The sequence below is a fragment of the Alexandromys fortis genome, unplaced genomic scaffold (genome assembly GCF_014885135.2).
Source record: "Alexandromys fortis isolate MF-2015 unplaced genomic scaffold, M_Fortis_MF-2015_v1.1 scaffold_48, whole genome shotgun sequence".
NCBI lineage: Eukaryota > Metazoa > Chordata > Mammalia > Rodentia > Cricetidae > Alexandromys > Alexandromys fortis.
In genome coordinates, this window is record NW_026067947.1 from 4,733,464 (window position 1) to 4,750,050 (window position 16,587).

The 16,587-nt window shown below is 46.3% G+C and overlaps 1 protein-coding gene across 1 annotated transcript in view; it reads left to right on the forward strand.

The window, feature by feature from the left end:
* The window catches only part of Gxylt2 (glucoside xylosyltransferase 2), a 94,282-nt gene that overhangs the window by 74,960 nt on the left and 2,735 nt on the right, over positions 1 to 16,587 (forward strand). The window contains exons 4-6 of the mRNA XM_050149342.1: positions 1,591 to 1,842; positions 2,974 to 3,097; positions 11,200 to 11,372. Of these exons, the coding sequence (XP_050005299.1) occupies positions 1,591 to 1,842; positions 2,974 to 3,097; positions 11,200 to 11,372 (549 nt within the window). The remainder of the gene's footprint in view (positions 1 to 1,590; positions 1,843 to 2,973; positions 3,098 to 11,199; positions 11,373 to 16,587) is intronic.

Sequence of the window (16,587 nt, forward strand, 5' to 3'; positions counted from 1 at the left end):
GCTCAATTGCAGAATCACAATTCTGGATGAACTCAAGATCTTTGAGTTGTTCAGGGAGTCAGGAGGACTTCTTTTAATGGTAGATAGCTGTTATTTTTAATTTCATACACTGATTTATAAAAGCTGTTCCTCCAATAGATGAGCAAAGAGAGGGACTGGAGCTAGCTGAATAGGTGTTGAAATACCTCCAGGCTGAAATCCCCACAAAACTGGATTATATGATACACATGTTCACATTGTTAAGTTCTGGGGATCCAGATGAGTACAGCTGAGTACGAGACACAACTGACTGGTTGCCTTAGACAACAGAAATATGTGCTCCCACAGTTTTGATTGGGAAATGTCTGAGACGTGGATGCCAGCAAGGTGGGGTCGGGGAAAAGGTTCTCTCCCTGTCGTGCACCATAGCCACCTTCTCACTGTGTCTAATGGGGCAGCGAGAGGAGGGCCCTTCCTGAGGCCTGCTGTCAAAAGGGCACTTGTGCTGTTACGATGGCATCCTTATGACCCCAGTAAACCTCGTGATCCTTCAAAACCATATCTCCATATGCTGTCCCTTTAGGGGTTGGGCTTTACTATGTGAAATTGTACATATATCCACACACGTTTAGTTCATAGCATGTACAGTTACAGTGAGGACTCAGGAAAAGTTAAATCTTCACTTGATTAAATTATTCCTAAGTTTCGGGAACAATGACAAAATGAGGCAAGTGGCATTACTGCTAACTCAAGCTTTAAAGTCTCATACTCCAGGGCTTAGCCCTGGAAGCTGAGGTAGGGGTGCAGGGGACATTCCTTCACATGGGGGGAGGCTAACTGGAAAGAGGTGTAGCAAGCCTGGTGGGAAATAGAAACCTATGGTTTTTTAAAACTCAAAGCAAGACTATTCTTTGGCATCCAACAATGATATGAAATTCCACTTGCGGTGTCCCTTTCATGAAGTGTGGATCACAACCACACTTGTTCATGTACAAGTTGTCATTGTTGCTCCCAGGATGCAGCAGCAGGGTCAACTGGCTGCAACAGAGCCAGAAGTATACACCATCTGGCCTTCTACTGGGGAAGCTTGTCAAGCCGGGATCTGCTAACAAAGCCATAGGCTGAAAATACCATCTTGGAAAGATATAGAGCTGTCTCCTAGAATAGAGCCCTCACCCCTGAGCTAGGGGAAGGCCTGGAGATCATCTGTATCAAATTGTCAATCCCTGATTGTTCCAACAAAGAACTAACAGGGAAAGACAAGTGGGTTTCTTGTAGGAAGGAAGAACGAGCTAGTGTTCAGTTGATGTTTCCAGTTTGATCTCTTTGAAAGTCTAGTCAATATACAATTAGACCGGGTCCGGAAGTTGGGCCAGTCTAGTGCCAGGTTTATCTGCTGTTAAGTCTTCACTTGACTGACACTTACCCTCGGGTGAAAGTAGAAGGGAAGGATGAGGGATAATAGTGGTACCAATTGTAGAATCTGACATTGGTTAGTAAGTATCAGTAGCATTTTTTTTCCTCTTGGGTCATTTCCATTGTTTCTGACCTATTTTTTTTTTTTTTTTTTTTTTTGGTCCCCTTTGCTTCCCTGCCCTCTTGTACACACAGGTGATCTTAAAGGATGTGGACTCGCTTCTCTACGTGGACACAGATGTCCTCTTTCTGAGGCCCGTGGATGATATCTGGAAGCTTCTGAGACAGTTCAACTCCACCCAGCTTGCCGCCATGGCCCCAGAGCATGAAATCCCCAAGATTGGCTGGTACAGCCGCTTTGCCCGCCATCCTTTCTACGGCTCTACAGGGGTTAATTCAGGGGTCATGCTCATGAACTTAACTCGCATCAGAAGTATGCAGTTCAAGGTAAGGAGGAACTGGAAAATCCCACCTAAAGACGTGGAGTTAGAAGTCAGGTAGTGGTGGCTCCCGCTTTTAATCCCAGCACTGTGAGTTCAAGGACAACCTGGTCTACAGGGTGAGTTCCAGGACAGCAAGGCTACACAGAGAAACCCTTGAGAAAGGAACCAAATAAACAAACAGAAGACCTGGAATTTCCAGTTGGGACATGCTGGGTGTGTGTCGGTGCTGATCTGGCTTGTGGGTGGGAGGGAAGTATTGGAAATGTGGAATTTTGCTCAGGAAAAGCCCAGGCAACTGTGCACTGTGAAGCTTCATAGCCTCCATTCAGAAATACTATATGATGTTTCTGAATTACAGAGAGGGCTCAGAGGGTCAAACGAGTGTGATGCAAACCTGATGACTGGAGCTGAGCTCCCTAAAACCCATGCAAAGCCGACACAGAAGCACAGTTGCCTGCAGTCCGGAACGCTAAAGGTCCAGACAGGAGCAATGCTGGAAGTTATGGGTCAGCTAGCCTGGCCTGAGCAGCAAAGAGACCCTGCTCAAACAAGGTGGAAAAGGCAGGACTAGAGACCAGAAAGCTGCCATCTCCTCCCCATACGTGTGCTGTGACCCACGTGTGCCTATGGCCGCACACACAACCGGGCATTTCCATACACCTCCGGAAAGACAAGGCTGACCAAATAGCCGAGCAGGTAAAGGGGATTCCACCTGGCAATGCAAGCATGGTGGCTTGAGTTTCATCTCCAGAACCTATATAAAGGTAGAAAGGGAGTTGTCCCCTGACCTCTACATGTACCCCACGACACATGTTTGCACGTACATAATAAACACACACACACACATATATACATTCAAATAATAAATACTAGAAAAAAAGAAAGAAAAAGAAAAAGAAAGAAAAAAAAAGAAAACCAAAGGGCCCTCTCTACTTCCTGATCCACTCTGCATCCATAGGTACCCACCCCTACAAGCATCTACCCACAGCCCTCGCTTTGCTTGCTTCTGCGCCCAGGGTAGCAGGACCACACCTGTGTGTCCTGTGTGTTGCGTCTTGGAGGACAGGAAAGCATTTTCACTGGACAAGGCACGCTCGCTTTCTTGCAGCTGCTCTCACGGTTTCCTCTCTTCCAGAACAGCCTGATTCCAACAGGCCTGGCTTGGGAGGACATGCTGCTCCCGCTGTACCAGAAGTACAAGAATGCCATCACGTGGGGAGACCAGGATTTATTAAATATTATTTTTTATTTCAACCCAGGTAAGCGCTCTTTGGAGAATGCCACTGTGCCCACCTCATTTCATAGGGAACATTCTAGACACAGGCTGCTATTGATGGACCTGCATGGTGCACAGAGAGGCTTGTGTTCCTCTGGCCCACCCTTACATCTGCCTCCCGGGTATCTGCGGAGGCAGGTCCTCAGCCACTAACACAAAAGGCCAAATGTTGAAGCCTCCAACGCTGCACTCTGGTTTTAGAGTCCTTTCAGTCCCGCCACACCATCCTTCCAAGAAGTGCCGGGTAAAGTGACACAAGACGCAGAACCAGATGACCAGATAACAGTATTTCCATGTGAGCACCAGACCCTCACCATGGAGCAACTACTAGTGGAAGGGAGGTGGCTTCTGAGTTTAAAATTCAGTCACCTGTCCAGAGTGCAGAGGGCCTAGATTAAGATCTCAGATCCCCCAGGGTTTGGTTTTGTTATCTAGAGCAAAGAAAATGTTATAGGTTGTTAGCTTGGTGACTTGTCAGAGAGTACCGAGTGGGGCAGGGTGTCCTGGTTGGCTTTTTTGTCAGCTTGACACAAGTAAGAATTCTTTGGGAAAAGGAACTTCAGGTAAGGAAATGACTCTCTCAGATTGGCCTCTAGGCAACTCTATGTGTAGGCAACTCTATGTGTAGACAACTCTATGTGTAGGCAACTCTATGCAGCATCTTCTTGATTAATTAATGACTGATGTAGGAAGCGTAAGATAAAATGTTTCCTCCCCAAGTTGCTTTTTTTTTTCTGTGTAGTGTTGACTATCCTAGAACTTGCTCTGTAGACCAGGCTGGTCTTGAACTCACAGAGATTCTCCTGCTGGGACTAAAGTCTTGTTCCACCACCACCCCTACCCCCAAGTTGCCTTTGATCATGGTCTTTATCATAGCGTATAGAATCATAACTAGTACAGAGAGAGATGAAATTTCCTGGTCTGTGTTTTCATATTAATCCCTAAAGCCAATAAAATGTCCTTCTTCCCTCCCCTCCCCTTTGCTAAAAGGTTATTTAATTTCATTAAAGTGAAAACAATGGTTTCCTTTGAGAGGAATCTTTAGGGAAAATAAAGTAGTCCTTGTCTTATCAGTCCTTCCCTTCCTGAAGTAGAGAGCCGTGTTGATAGTGATGTGATCTGTGGTGCTTGTCACCCTTCAAGCATTTGTAATGGACCACAAAAAAGAAAAGCATCTGCTACGAAACCTGATGCTGTAGGTCTCTGGATTAAAAAGAACCAAATCCTAGGAAAGAAAGCAAGCGAGTCAGCATGGGTTTGTAGGGAGAGACTTCCAGTGCTAGCTAGATGAGCAAAGCCCGTCTTGGCTCTTTACATGCAACTTCTAATCCATTTCTCTCCCCCAGTATGTGGTCTGCCCCTCATTTTTCTTCTTAAGCGGAGAATGTCTTTTCTGTAGATGAAGGAGTGTCAGTTTGGATTCTGGGGCCCTGCAGATAGCATCAGAACAAAGGTTGCTTGTTAAATCAGCAGATGGTGTCTCATAGAAGCAAGGAGTGGGAATGCTGGCAGGCTCAGCCCAGTCACTGCAACAGGAGGGGACCTGGTGGGGAATGGAGGTGACATACACCCACCCTCTCCCACTGATGTTGTGGAACCCAGTGGGGAAGGCAGGTGACATGAACCTCTTCCCACTGATGCTGTGGGACCCAGGGGAGAAGGCAGGTGACATGGACCCCTTCCCACTGATGCTGTGGGACCCAGTGAGGAATGCAGGTGACATGTACCCTCCCTCTCCCACTGATGCTGTGGGACCCAGTGAGGAATGCAGGTGACATGGACCCCCTCCCACTGATGCTGCGGGACCCAGTGGGGAATGCAGGTGACATGTCCCCCTCCCGCTGATGCTGTGGGACCCAGTGGGGAATACAGGTGACATGGACCCCCTCCCACTGATGCTATTTATTCCTCTTTGAAGATTGTCACTTTGCTCCCTAGGCATCAAAGCAAAATACTCATATCTGTTATGGGTCCAGCCACCCACAAAGGCCAACTTCATGTCAGTTCCACCCTCCCAGGGAAAAAGTCACATGGTTCTGCAGGGATCAGCAAGGCCAGCAGCATAGACTGTGGGAATGATGGCTGGTGTGTGCCTTGCCTTTCCTTGGGGCTAAACCCAGTTGGGTTTGATGACCTGGGTGCCTCCTTCTGAGGTCCACTGAGCCAAAGATACTATGACATAATTATGTTCTACATCCTGGTTCTGAGCAGAGCCTACTAAGCAATCAAGAGCTCAGGTTTCGGGTCAGCGGTAGGTCATTTGCTGGCCTTTGTGTGGCCATTTGGCCCCATTTTACACTTACCTTGGCACTGTATTAAACATTAGCTCTCTCTAATGAACCTCTAAGGACAGCCATCGCGTATACATTTTCCTCTCATTTATTTTGCATGTGAACTCTCCACAACCTAGAGCCAATTGTATGTTTTTAAAGATTTGTCACCTTTAGCATTGTAAAGAGGAGAATGACGGTACTGGCAGCAACCTAGGAGATAAATACGTTTATTGTTGTGGCTTACTGGGTTGCTATGGATGAAGTCACACACATAAAACCTGCCGCACGGGACTGTGGTGTTAGGGTGAGGAGAGTCTCCTGTAGTTAGTAACCTACTTACTGAGATGTATTTAAAAGTCATTAGCTAAAAACTGTTGTTAAACTTCCTGCCATGATTGTAAAATGTGTGTGGGTGTGGAATTGCGTGGCTCAGTTGCAGACTGACTCAGGTGGAGGTGACCGAAGCCCCTGGGGACTGTGCAGGCAGCTGGTCCCACAGGGCATTTCTTGGTATGTGGAAAAAAGCAGCTTCTCCTTGAATGAAAGGCTGACCTCACATTTGTGTGCGTGCACGCACATGTGCGTGTGTTCATGTAGGATGGATACGTGTGTGGGTGCATGCATGTGGAAGCCAGAGGTTGACTTTGGGTGTCTTCCAAAGTTACACTAGATTTAATTTTTTGGGACAGGCTCTTTTGCTGAACCTCAATACTTGCCATTCTGGCAAGATTGGCTGGCCATCAGACTTGAAGGATACTCCCCGGTCTCCATTTCCCCAGCCCTAGAATCACAGGTAGATGCTGCTGCACCTGGCCTTTATATGGGTGCTGGGAATTGAACTCAGATTTCGTGCTTGCAAGACAAGAAGACAAGCACTTTACCAGCTGAGCCATCTCTTCAGCCTGTGGAGCTCATATCTTAACAGGTGAGTTTGAGTCATGGACACATTTTCATAGAAAAAGCAAACCTGACCAAAACCCCAAGGGACTCTTAGGATAAATGAGCTTCCATCCCAGGCATTGGAACTCCACTCAGACCAGCTGTAAAGAGCAGAGATGGCCACTTGGATCAGGTGAAGCCAGGCTTTCTGGGGAATGTCTTTTGGATGCTGCTAAGGACTCCAGTGGTTTCTTCAGTCTTCGGGGTTCTTATGGGCTCTGGCATCTTTTCTTCTTGTGAGATGCCAGCATCTCTGACAGAATTCTCGGTTTGCCCAGCTCAGCCTGATTGTCAGTCAATACAATCATAAGAGACCACAGCAAATAAGGATGCTTTTTTCTTTTCTTTTCTTTTTTTTTTTTTTAAACAGGGTTTCTCTGTAGTTTTGGAGCCTGTCTTGGAACTAGCTCTTGTAGACCAGGCTGGCCTCGAATTCACAGAGATCTGCCTGCCTCTGCCTCCCAAGTGCTGAGATTAAAGGCGTGCGCCACCACTGCCCGCTGCTTTTCTTTTCTTTTTTCTTTTTTTCTTTATGGAGTTTGTTTGTTTGCTTATTTTTTGTTTTTAGAGACAGGGTTTCTCTGTGTAGCCCTGGCTAATCTTGGAACTTGCTCTGTAGACCAGGCCTTGAGCTCAAAGAGATCTGCCTGCTTCTGCCTCCTGAGGGCTGGAATTAAAGGCTTGCACCACCACCACCCAGCTAGAGGATAGTTTTCTAACAGTTCCTAATTCAAGTGGGAGAGAAATAACCCAACTTTGGAGACCAATCTTGATCTGGTGGCACTGGGCCAGAGGAGCAAAGCTTTCCACACACACCACATAGGTCGGCTGTCACTTTGAGCAGTTTTCCAGAAAGTACTGCAAAGAAAGGAAAGCAAGTCAGGTATGCATGACAAGGCAGAGCGTCCCACCAGAACAGAAATATATAGTTCTCTAAGGGGCAGAGAAGAGCCAACCTGTCCCTGGAACGTACATAGCCAGACTAGGTATTGAATGTATGATACTAGGGAGTCAGGATCTCCGGAAGACACAGGTAGTAGGACCCATAGCCACACACACTCTTTGAAGGCCTTATTTTAGGTTCTTACTCTCATCCTTCCCAGGACCTCCCAGGGCCCTGGCCTTGGCTGTTTGGCTACACTGAATGAACAGCACAGCGAAGCACCCAGCCTCAGGAAGTCCTGAGTACTGTGCTGTGAGGGTGGTCAGATCAATTACTTCACATTAGGTGCGCTTCTGGACACTGGTGAACTGGGAAGCGCTTACCAGCTCTGATTTCTGTAAAGCACAAGAGACAAGAATGAATATTGTAGGGTCCATGTGAGACGGGCATGGTTTATGTTTTTGGTTTTGTTGTTGTTTCAGTATAAGGCGCCAGAAGTGTTAGTTGGTTGAATGGGTAGAATCAAAAAAATAGAGTGATGTCAATGGAAGAGAAACAAAATCACAGCAAGGGAACTGAGGGAAAAGGGAATTAGGGACAGAGAGCAGTCTCCAGCAAGAGACAAGACAGAGATACTTACAGTCTAGGAAGGCATAAAGTTCACTCCACTCATTCAGCATGTGGGTGCGCACACACACTCACACACAGAGAGAAAATAACCACCTCCCTACACAGACTGGCTGTCAGTTCATGTTCCTGTCCCCGCCTCCCGAGTGCTGGGATTACCGGTGTGCACCCCCACAACAACCAAACACAATTGTCCTGCTGCAATGGTCTCTGCTCCGTTGGTAGATGGTAGCAATTGAGTGTCAAGCGCATCTTTCTGTGAAGTTAAAATGATTAGGCACAAACCATACTGTAATCTCCAGCACCAACTGGATATGAATCATCAGAGCTACAAGGGAGTCCTGGCACTGTGTGGACTCTTGAAGATATCAGTCATTAAGGGATATCACCCACAGGGAACCAGTTTTTAATATAACTTTGAGAGAGAGAATACCAAAGACCAAGGGCTTCAAGAAAGGGTGTTTTGAAATTTTTTTTAATTTATCTACTTGTTTTTGGACAGGGTCCATTGTGTAGCCTGTCTTCAGCCTCTCAGTGATGCCTGCCTAGCCATTCTGCTCTCTTCCTCCTGCTCATAAAGCGGACAGTTTAAGTTTACAAAGTTAACCTGCAAATAAACAGACACATCTATGTATTTGGAGGGTGGGGGTGAGTGTACAGGAGGAGGTGCACATGTGTGTTATGTGTAGAGGCCAGAGGACAATCATGGGTGTTGTGTCTCAGGCTTGGTTTTGGGGACAGGATCTCATTGGCTTGAAGCTTGCCCCATAGGCTAGTCTGGCTGGTCCATGAAGGGCATGGATCTACTTTCTCTGCTTCAGAATGCAAAGATGCTACCAAGCCTGACTATTTTCACATGCGTTCTGGGGCCCAAATCAGGCCATCATGCTCATACAGCAAGCACTTCGCCAACTAAGCTATCCCCCAGACCAGATCTGGTATCTTCATCTTCCTACTGCTGATTGCCCTTTCTTTTGATAACAGATTCCATTGCTGGATGGAATAGTTCTTTCCCCATCTCATGTGTCCAATAGCCCTGCCCTCCAGTGTTTCCCTGCTAAACCAGTCAGACCATCCATTCCCTGGTTTCTAAATCCTAAAACCTGAGAACAGAATCCATGGCTGGTTCACCCAGCCAGCAGTGCCGAAAAGATGACACCAATTAGTCCCCACCCCAGATCCTGGGAGCTGCTCCACTTCTGGCTCCGATTCTGCCTCACCTCACATTTTATGAGCTACTTAGTTGTCTGCAACCCAACACAGGTTTCTATGTCTTGACTATTTCAGACTAGTGTATTTATGACAGCTTCTCCTCTACAGTCCTTCCCCACTGAAGAAATCCTTTCTTCAACAAATCCAAGGTGATTTACCTTCTTCGAAAACACATTCTGGTTTCTCAAAATCTAATATGATCAGACCTTTTCTTCCTGGAGTGCTCTGTTTCTCCATCCTTACTAAAGCCTGCATTGATATGAAATTGTCAAAACAGGACACCACTGTCCTACAGCGACACAGGTGACAAATGCTTCCTATGATTACCTGTGCAATATTTTGCATTTTTCATCCCAGGAAATCCTGTTAAGGTGTGAATTGAATTTCTTCTGAGTTCCATTTTGTATTTGAGGTTTGGCAGCTGGGGTACATAGCTGATGTTTAGGAGACATGAAGACCCTGAAGTTATAAACAAATGTTCTTTTAGATCTGTGTCCCTCTCCCCCACCCCCAGTTGCAGTTTTGTGTACTTGGGATCTAAAGCTTCCATTAGATTCTCAAAGAGATCTGTGACCCACAACATGGTAAATAATGATCCTGCATATCTAGGGACAGTTGTCTTAAACACTGATCACAGGTGTACTATAAGAGACCACTTATTCATCCCAGTTGCCCAGAACCAAAATAATCACACAGAAACTATATTAGTTAAAACACTGCTTGGCCCATTAGCTCTTGCTTATTATTGGCTAACTCTTACATATTAATTTAACCCATCTCTGTTAATCTATGTATCACCATGTGGCTGTGGCTTACCCAGTAAAGTACCGGCATCTGTCTCCGGCAGGCTACATGGCTTCTTTCTGACTCCATCTTTCTTTCTCCCAGCATTCAGTTTAAGCTTTCCCTGCCTAGCTCTGTTCCCCCATAGCTCTGCTATAGGCCCAAAGCAGTTCCTTTATTAACCAATGATATTCACAGCATACAGAGGGGAATACCACATCAGTACTGTGTGCTGGTATTCATCAGTATTGTGATTTGAACATAAAATGCTCTGTCTAGGCTCCTGTATCTAGACAGTCAATCCCAAGCATGTTTTGGAAGGAAGTGGTGCCGTCAGGAGGTGGAGCCTCCCTGGAAGTTTTATATTTGGGTTGCTTTTAATCTGAAGAGAACTCTTTGTCTTAATCTCTGCTACTATCTTGTGAGTTTGTCCTCCTCAGAAAACCTTTCCAAAGAAATGGTCATTGCTGATACTCTTGGGCAGTCCTGTGTGCTTGGTGCTTTGTGTTAACATTTGCTATGTATTTTTTACCTTGAGGTTCTAGGAATTTAACCTAGGGCTTCACAAAGGTTATGCAACTTCTCATCCTCAGCCTGGTGTACTTTAAATTTTTAATAATCAAAATCAGTAAAGAAGTGACTGGTTCCAGATTTCACTGTTCATAAGTGAGAAGTTGGGGTTCAGATACAATGTGCTGGTTAATTTTTGTCAGTTTGACACAAATTAGAGTTGCCTATGGAAAAAACACAGTTGAGGAATTAGCTCCATCATGTTGACCCGTGGGCACCCCGTGGGACATTTTCTAGATTAATGATTGATGTGGGAGGACCCTGCCCACTGTGGGTGAGGCCACCTATATAGTGCAAGTGGTCCAGCTTTATCTAGGAAAGCAAACTAGGCAAGCTATAGGGAGCAAGACAGTAAGCAGCACCCCTCCATGACTTCCGCTTCAGTGCCTGCCTCCAGGTTCCTGCCTTGAGCTCCTACTCTGACTTCCCTCAGTGACAAACTGTTACCTGGAAGTTGACATGAAACAAACCCTTTCCTCTCCAAGCTGGTTTTGGTCATGGTGTTTATCACATCAACAGAAAGCAAGCCAAAACACTAGGCTGTTTGATGTCCTGGTTTAACTCCTTATTTTAGGTACTGGTCTGTCTTCCTCTATCATCAATAATGGGTGTCCCTGCCATCATTGATCTCAGAATTTAAGCAAGTGTGGCATGGAATATTTGACCTGGGATTCACAGCCACACTCCAAAGCATTGAAATTGTGCAGTGTGTGGCTTATAAATGTTATGTTTTAAGCGCCAGTCTTACAGGTGACAGCGGGCACTGACCATAGCTCTAATCTCTTCCTCTGCCACCAGAGTGTCTCTATGTGTTCCCCTGCCAGTGGAACTACCGCCCTGATCACTGCATGTATGGAAGCAACTGCAAAGAGGCTGAGCGAGAAGGTGTGTCTGTTCTGCACGGCAACCGAGGTGTCTACCATGACGATAAGCAGCCCACTTTCCGAGCCCTCTATGAAGCAATCCGGGATGTAAGTGTGCTCGTCAAAGCGGACGCTTGCTTGCCAGCATTCGGTGCTTCAAGCGCTATGGTCCGTGGGGACTGTGAAGGCCAACCACTCCCAGGGGGAACTCCTGTGCCTTCTGTCATCCTATGGAGTCAGAGTTCAGGATAAAGAGAATGTAACAAAAGTGAGATTTTTTTTTTTATTTAGTTTAAGCTAAGTGTGTTGCCTGGTTACCAGCTCCAAGCTCTTAAGCAATCATGTCTCAAGCTGGCCAATTAGAAGTTGTCACACTGAAAGCAGCGATTGGTCCTTTATTTTTTTCTTCATTTGTGTATGTGTATGTACGTTTGTGCCTGTTGCATGTGTATGTATGGGTGAGTGTGCGTCTGAAGACCAGAGGTTGACACTAAATGCCTTCCTCGATCACTTTCTACCTTATTTTTTAAAATTATTTTTATTTTATGTCTATGGTGTTTTGACAGCATTCATGTATCACATGTGTGACTGATACCCTTGGAGGATAGAAGAGGGTTTTGGAACTCCTGGAACTGGAATAACAGAAGGTTGTGAGACACCATGTGGATGCTGGGAATTGAGTCCACATTCCCAGTGCCCTTAACTACTGAACCAGTTCTCCAGCCCCTCTAATTTTGAGACAGAACCCAAAGCTCACTGGCTTGCCTAGTAAACCCAGAGATCTCCAATCTGTATCTCCCCAGTCCTGAGATCACAGGTATACACCACCACACACAGAGTTTACGTAGGTGCTGGGGATCAAACTCATGTCTTTAAGCTTACATAGCAAACACTTTGCCTACTGAGCTATATCCCCAATCCACCAATCTCTTATTGACTTAACAATGCAATCAAAAAGAGATGCTTACCATTTTTAGCACCAAAGGAGATTTGCTAGGGGCATGTGGATACAACCTAGATGGAGGAATCTTGTCATAGCCAAGAGGCCCTGAGGAAAACACTCCTGCACCTCATGAACCGTGAGCCAGGAATGGAGAGCTGGAGGACAAGGTTAGGAACAGAAGGTTCTAAATCCAAGTAGAGGAAAGTGCCCCAGCCAAGGTACCCGAACAGGGAGGCCTTTAGAAGTGAACATCAGGCTAGGCAGTCAGAGCTGCATGTGAATCTGGCTGCCCAGTGCAGAAAGTCTGAGCCCTTGCCCATAGTGACTCCCTCTAGCAGGCTGACCCTGAAAGAACAGCCCCTCCCACCAGGTCGGCCAGGCAAGCCCTAGAGCCTTATGTGCTTGGTTGGTCTCAAAGATCACATTCAGTAGATAGAGCCCCTGCCCCATGGTTTCACTTTGCATGGTTTCAGTCACCCTGTGTGGCCATGACCCAAAAATATTACATGGAAAATTCCAGAATTCCATGCTTCATAAGTTGTACATTGTGTACTGTTCCCAGGAACATGACGAGATTGGATGCCGTCCTGCTCTGTCATGCAGGAATGTGAGTCATGTCTTTGTACCTGTAGCCACACTGTATATATTTCCCACCTCCTAGTCATGTCATAGCCACCGGGTATCCGGTCTGTAGGGCCTCGGTCTCATCATGGTTTCAGGGATCCACCCAGTATGTAGATATGTATTTCCCATGGATAAGTGATGATGTTATGTACAATGTTGGTGTGGAGGTAACGGAACCTCATACAGTTTGAGCCCACTCTGTCTTCCTTGAAGAGAAGGGTGAACACGTGTTAAGGAGCAGTTCAGGATTATGTGGACTTGGAAAGCTCCGTGTTGCTCATTACCTTTTGCCTTGAGATTGCCATTGCTAATAGGAAACCAATAGCAGGTACTTACAAGGGGTGCTCTCCTTAAACCGACCCTCGAAGACAGAGCAAGGATCAGTAAAATTTTCCAACATAACCGGATGATGTAGTAGGAGCTGCGGGCCGCTTCTTGCCACCCGGCTCCCTCCCGCCTGGCTAGCTTATGCCCCAAAATAATTACATGGAAACTGTATTCTTTTAAACACTGCTTGCCTTTAATCCCAGCACTAGGGAGGAAGAGGCAGACAGATCCCTGTGAGTTCAAGGTCAACCTAGGCTACAGAGTAAGTTCCAGGACAGCCAAAGATGTGCAGAGAAAAACAACAACAAAACAATTTTTAACATGATGACTCCATAGGAGCTTTGTGTTTCAGCATTCACAGAGTCGTGGGAGAACACAATACCTTTTTCATTCTTCTTCTACACTGGCATTCTGACAACAGAGGTTCTTAGTTATGACTGTAGGGTGCACAGTGCCGAAAGGATTTGCTGTCTACCCCCCACCCCGACAGGAACCATTTGCCAAGCCCCTGAGACAGACTTTATTAAATATCTTTATTTGTTCTTGAAAATTTGGGAACCTGGTGCCAGGATTTAGACATGCACATACGACAGCTATGTGCGGAGGTCAGAGAGTAACTCGGGCTGTTGTTCTTCACCTCTGCCTGGGCAGGCAGGGGCTCTTAGTGGTTTACTGCTTCATATGCCAGGCTAGCTGGTCCCTGAGATTCTGGGGAGTCTACCATCTGTGTCTCCCATTCTACCGTAAGAGCACAGGGATCATAGATACATGCTACCATGCCAAGCTTTCTGCGTGTTCAGGGGACCCAGACATAGGATGTCACACTTTGCAGAAAGCACTTTACCCACAGAATCATCTCCCTGCTGGCAATGCATCTGTGTGACTCACTGAGCCATCCCCCAGCTGGACCACATCTGTATCAAGATGAACAGTTTGCTAAAGAATTCCAGCTTGGGAAATCCCAGCACTGTCCTCCCCATAGGGGATCACTTGCCATGTATCTAAGCGAGTACCTCTTCTTCTGTTTCCTGCTGTTCAGTTTTCAAAGGGCAAGTGATTCAATGACACAATCTGTTATGCACTCAGTGACATTCTCACACTTGGTTACTCAAACACTGCCTCCAGGGGAAACCCATGCCCAGCACGGATAGAAGTCAAGGAAGCGTGCAACTGTGTGGGCTGATTGGAGCCCTCTCTACTTTCCCTTGTGTTCTGGCCCGGCTTTGGAATTGAGCAATTGTGGCTGAGTTATGACTCATCTGGTTTGTTCTCACAGGGGATAAGAAAGGCAGCCAAATGATTCTGCCTAATCACTCCGCGGAGTTCTGCAGTTTGGCCTCAAAAGACTGTTTTCATTCAGGCATTTCCATCAGGGCAGTCACTGGCTCCAGATCAGCACGGGAGTGAAGACACTCCATTGTGACGCGGTATTCCCCTATGCCTGCCTTTCTCTACAGGGCTGTGATGTTCTCAGCGTAAGATAAAGGATCAGAGCTGGCGCTCTGCCTGGGCAGACCTGGGCTCAAACCCCATTTCTATTACTCTCTGTTTAGTCATTAACTGCTGTTACCTTACTGAGCCTCGGGTGATTTCCTCATCATAAAATAAAGATAAGAAGGTTACCTTCTGGGGACTGGAGAAATGGCTCAGTGGTTAAGAGTGTTTGCTCTTCCACAAGACCCAAGTTCTGTGCCTAGCATTCATGTCAGCTGGCTCATGACCACCTGTAACTCCAGCTGCAGGGGGTTCAGTAACTTCATCTGGCCTCTGTGGACATGCGTGCGCGCGCACACACACACTTTTTTAAAGTATTAATAAATACTTTTATATAAATAAAGCTTCCTAATGAGACAGTTATGAAGAGTAAAAAAATGATGGCCTTTAAACTTTAATCACACACCTGACAGCTTCATTTAGTATATAGATGTTTCAATTGCAAACATTCCATATCTGTTTCTTTTCTTAGCTTGCTGTCTTCCTTCTCTCTCGTATACACACAGCCTAACCCTGTGTCTATGTGTTCATGTGATGGATGACAGGAATAACAGCTCCCATCACGGCCCTCCCAAAGGTCATCAGGCAGATATTCTTTAGCAATTCTTTCAGCAGTCATCTACAAAGCCTAGTTTATGTAGGAATAATTCCAGTTGTCCGGAATATGGAAGCTTGCATATACACCAAGCCCTGTCTGTGGTCAAGAATCTCTGTTCTAGTAGAGAAAACCAGATGACATAATAAATTCCCATCGCAATCAAAGAAAGAGCCTATCTAAGAAAAACAGGATGGTGAGGGCAGAGAACTGGCTACAGAGGGATGTTTCAGGTTTCCAGGGAAGGTCCCTACCAGCCTGAAACACGGTTGGATGGAGGCATTCCTAGGGAAGATGCTACAGACATAATCTGGAGACTCTCCAAGGTGGAATGAAGTTGCTGTGCCCGGAGCACGAGGATATTCACCTCAGCCATCTTGGAGAGCTAGTGGGGGGGGGGGGGAGCAGGTGCAGCAGGGCTTCAGCTCTCCTGGAGCTTTTGCGGCGAGAATTGGACTGCAGTGGGAAGTCTGGGCAGGAAAGTGACAGCCGTGATTTATGGTGACTTATGTCAACTACTTGCAGACTTGCGAGAGGGAGGCACGGGGCCATTTGTGAGGTTGAGAGCAGCCATACAGGCAAGAGCTGAGCTAGAGGGGACGTTTGGGGAAGTGGGAAGGTAGGGAGAAGGGGCTGTGCGGATAGAATTCATGGGACTTGTGATTGGCTGGCTAAGGGCTGTGAGAGAAAGTGATGCTGTCCCAAACCTGAGCTGGTGTGGCCCATTCTCGAGTTACCTCTTCACCTTGGTGATCCACGGCACTGAGACAACGTTTCTGATGACCTTGAAGGAGTGGGAGCTGTGTTCTAGGAGAGCCGACCTCTCTGCTCTGGGGCTAGGGGCCTGCCCTTTAACCTTTCTGTTCTTTAGGCTTTTCATTGGCAAAAGTTAAACTGTGACATGATCTACCGCGGCCCTTTCTCTTTCAACAGGATGGTGATAAAGCTTGACACATGCTAGTTTCTAAGTAGCCCAAAAGGTTGATTTTGGAAAATCATTCATATATCACATGAAAAAAATAAGAGATATTAAAACTAGACAAATCTTCAAATGTCCAATACACAGTGAATTTAAAAAACTCAAAATTATCACTGACATTTGGCCTTTTAGTTTCTTTTCCCCCCAGCTTCCATGCCTGACCCTGTCCTGTGGCTCAAACTCAGGACTTTGGAATCCTAAGCAGATGCTCCACCAGTGAGCCGTATCCCAACCTGGTGCCTAGAATAGCGAAAGAAAGCTCACGGCCAATACATTAACTTGCAGTGGTTGAACTCTTGACCTTCTGTAGCCGCCACAGACATGCCATTAAGTTTCTTGAATGGCAAAAAGACTATATATA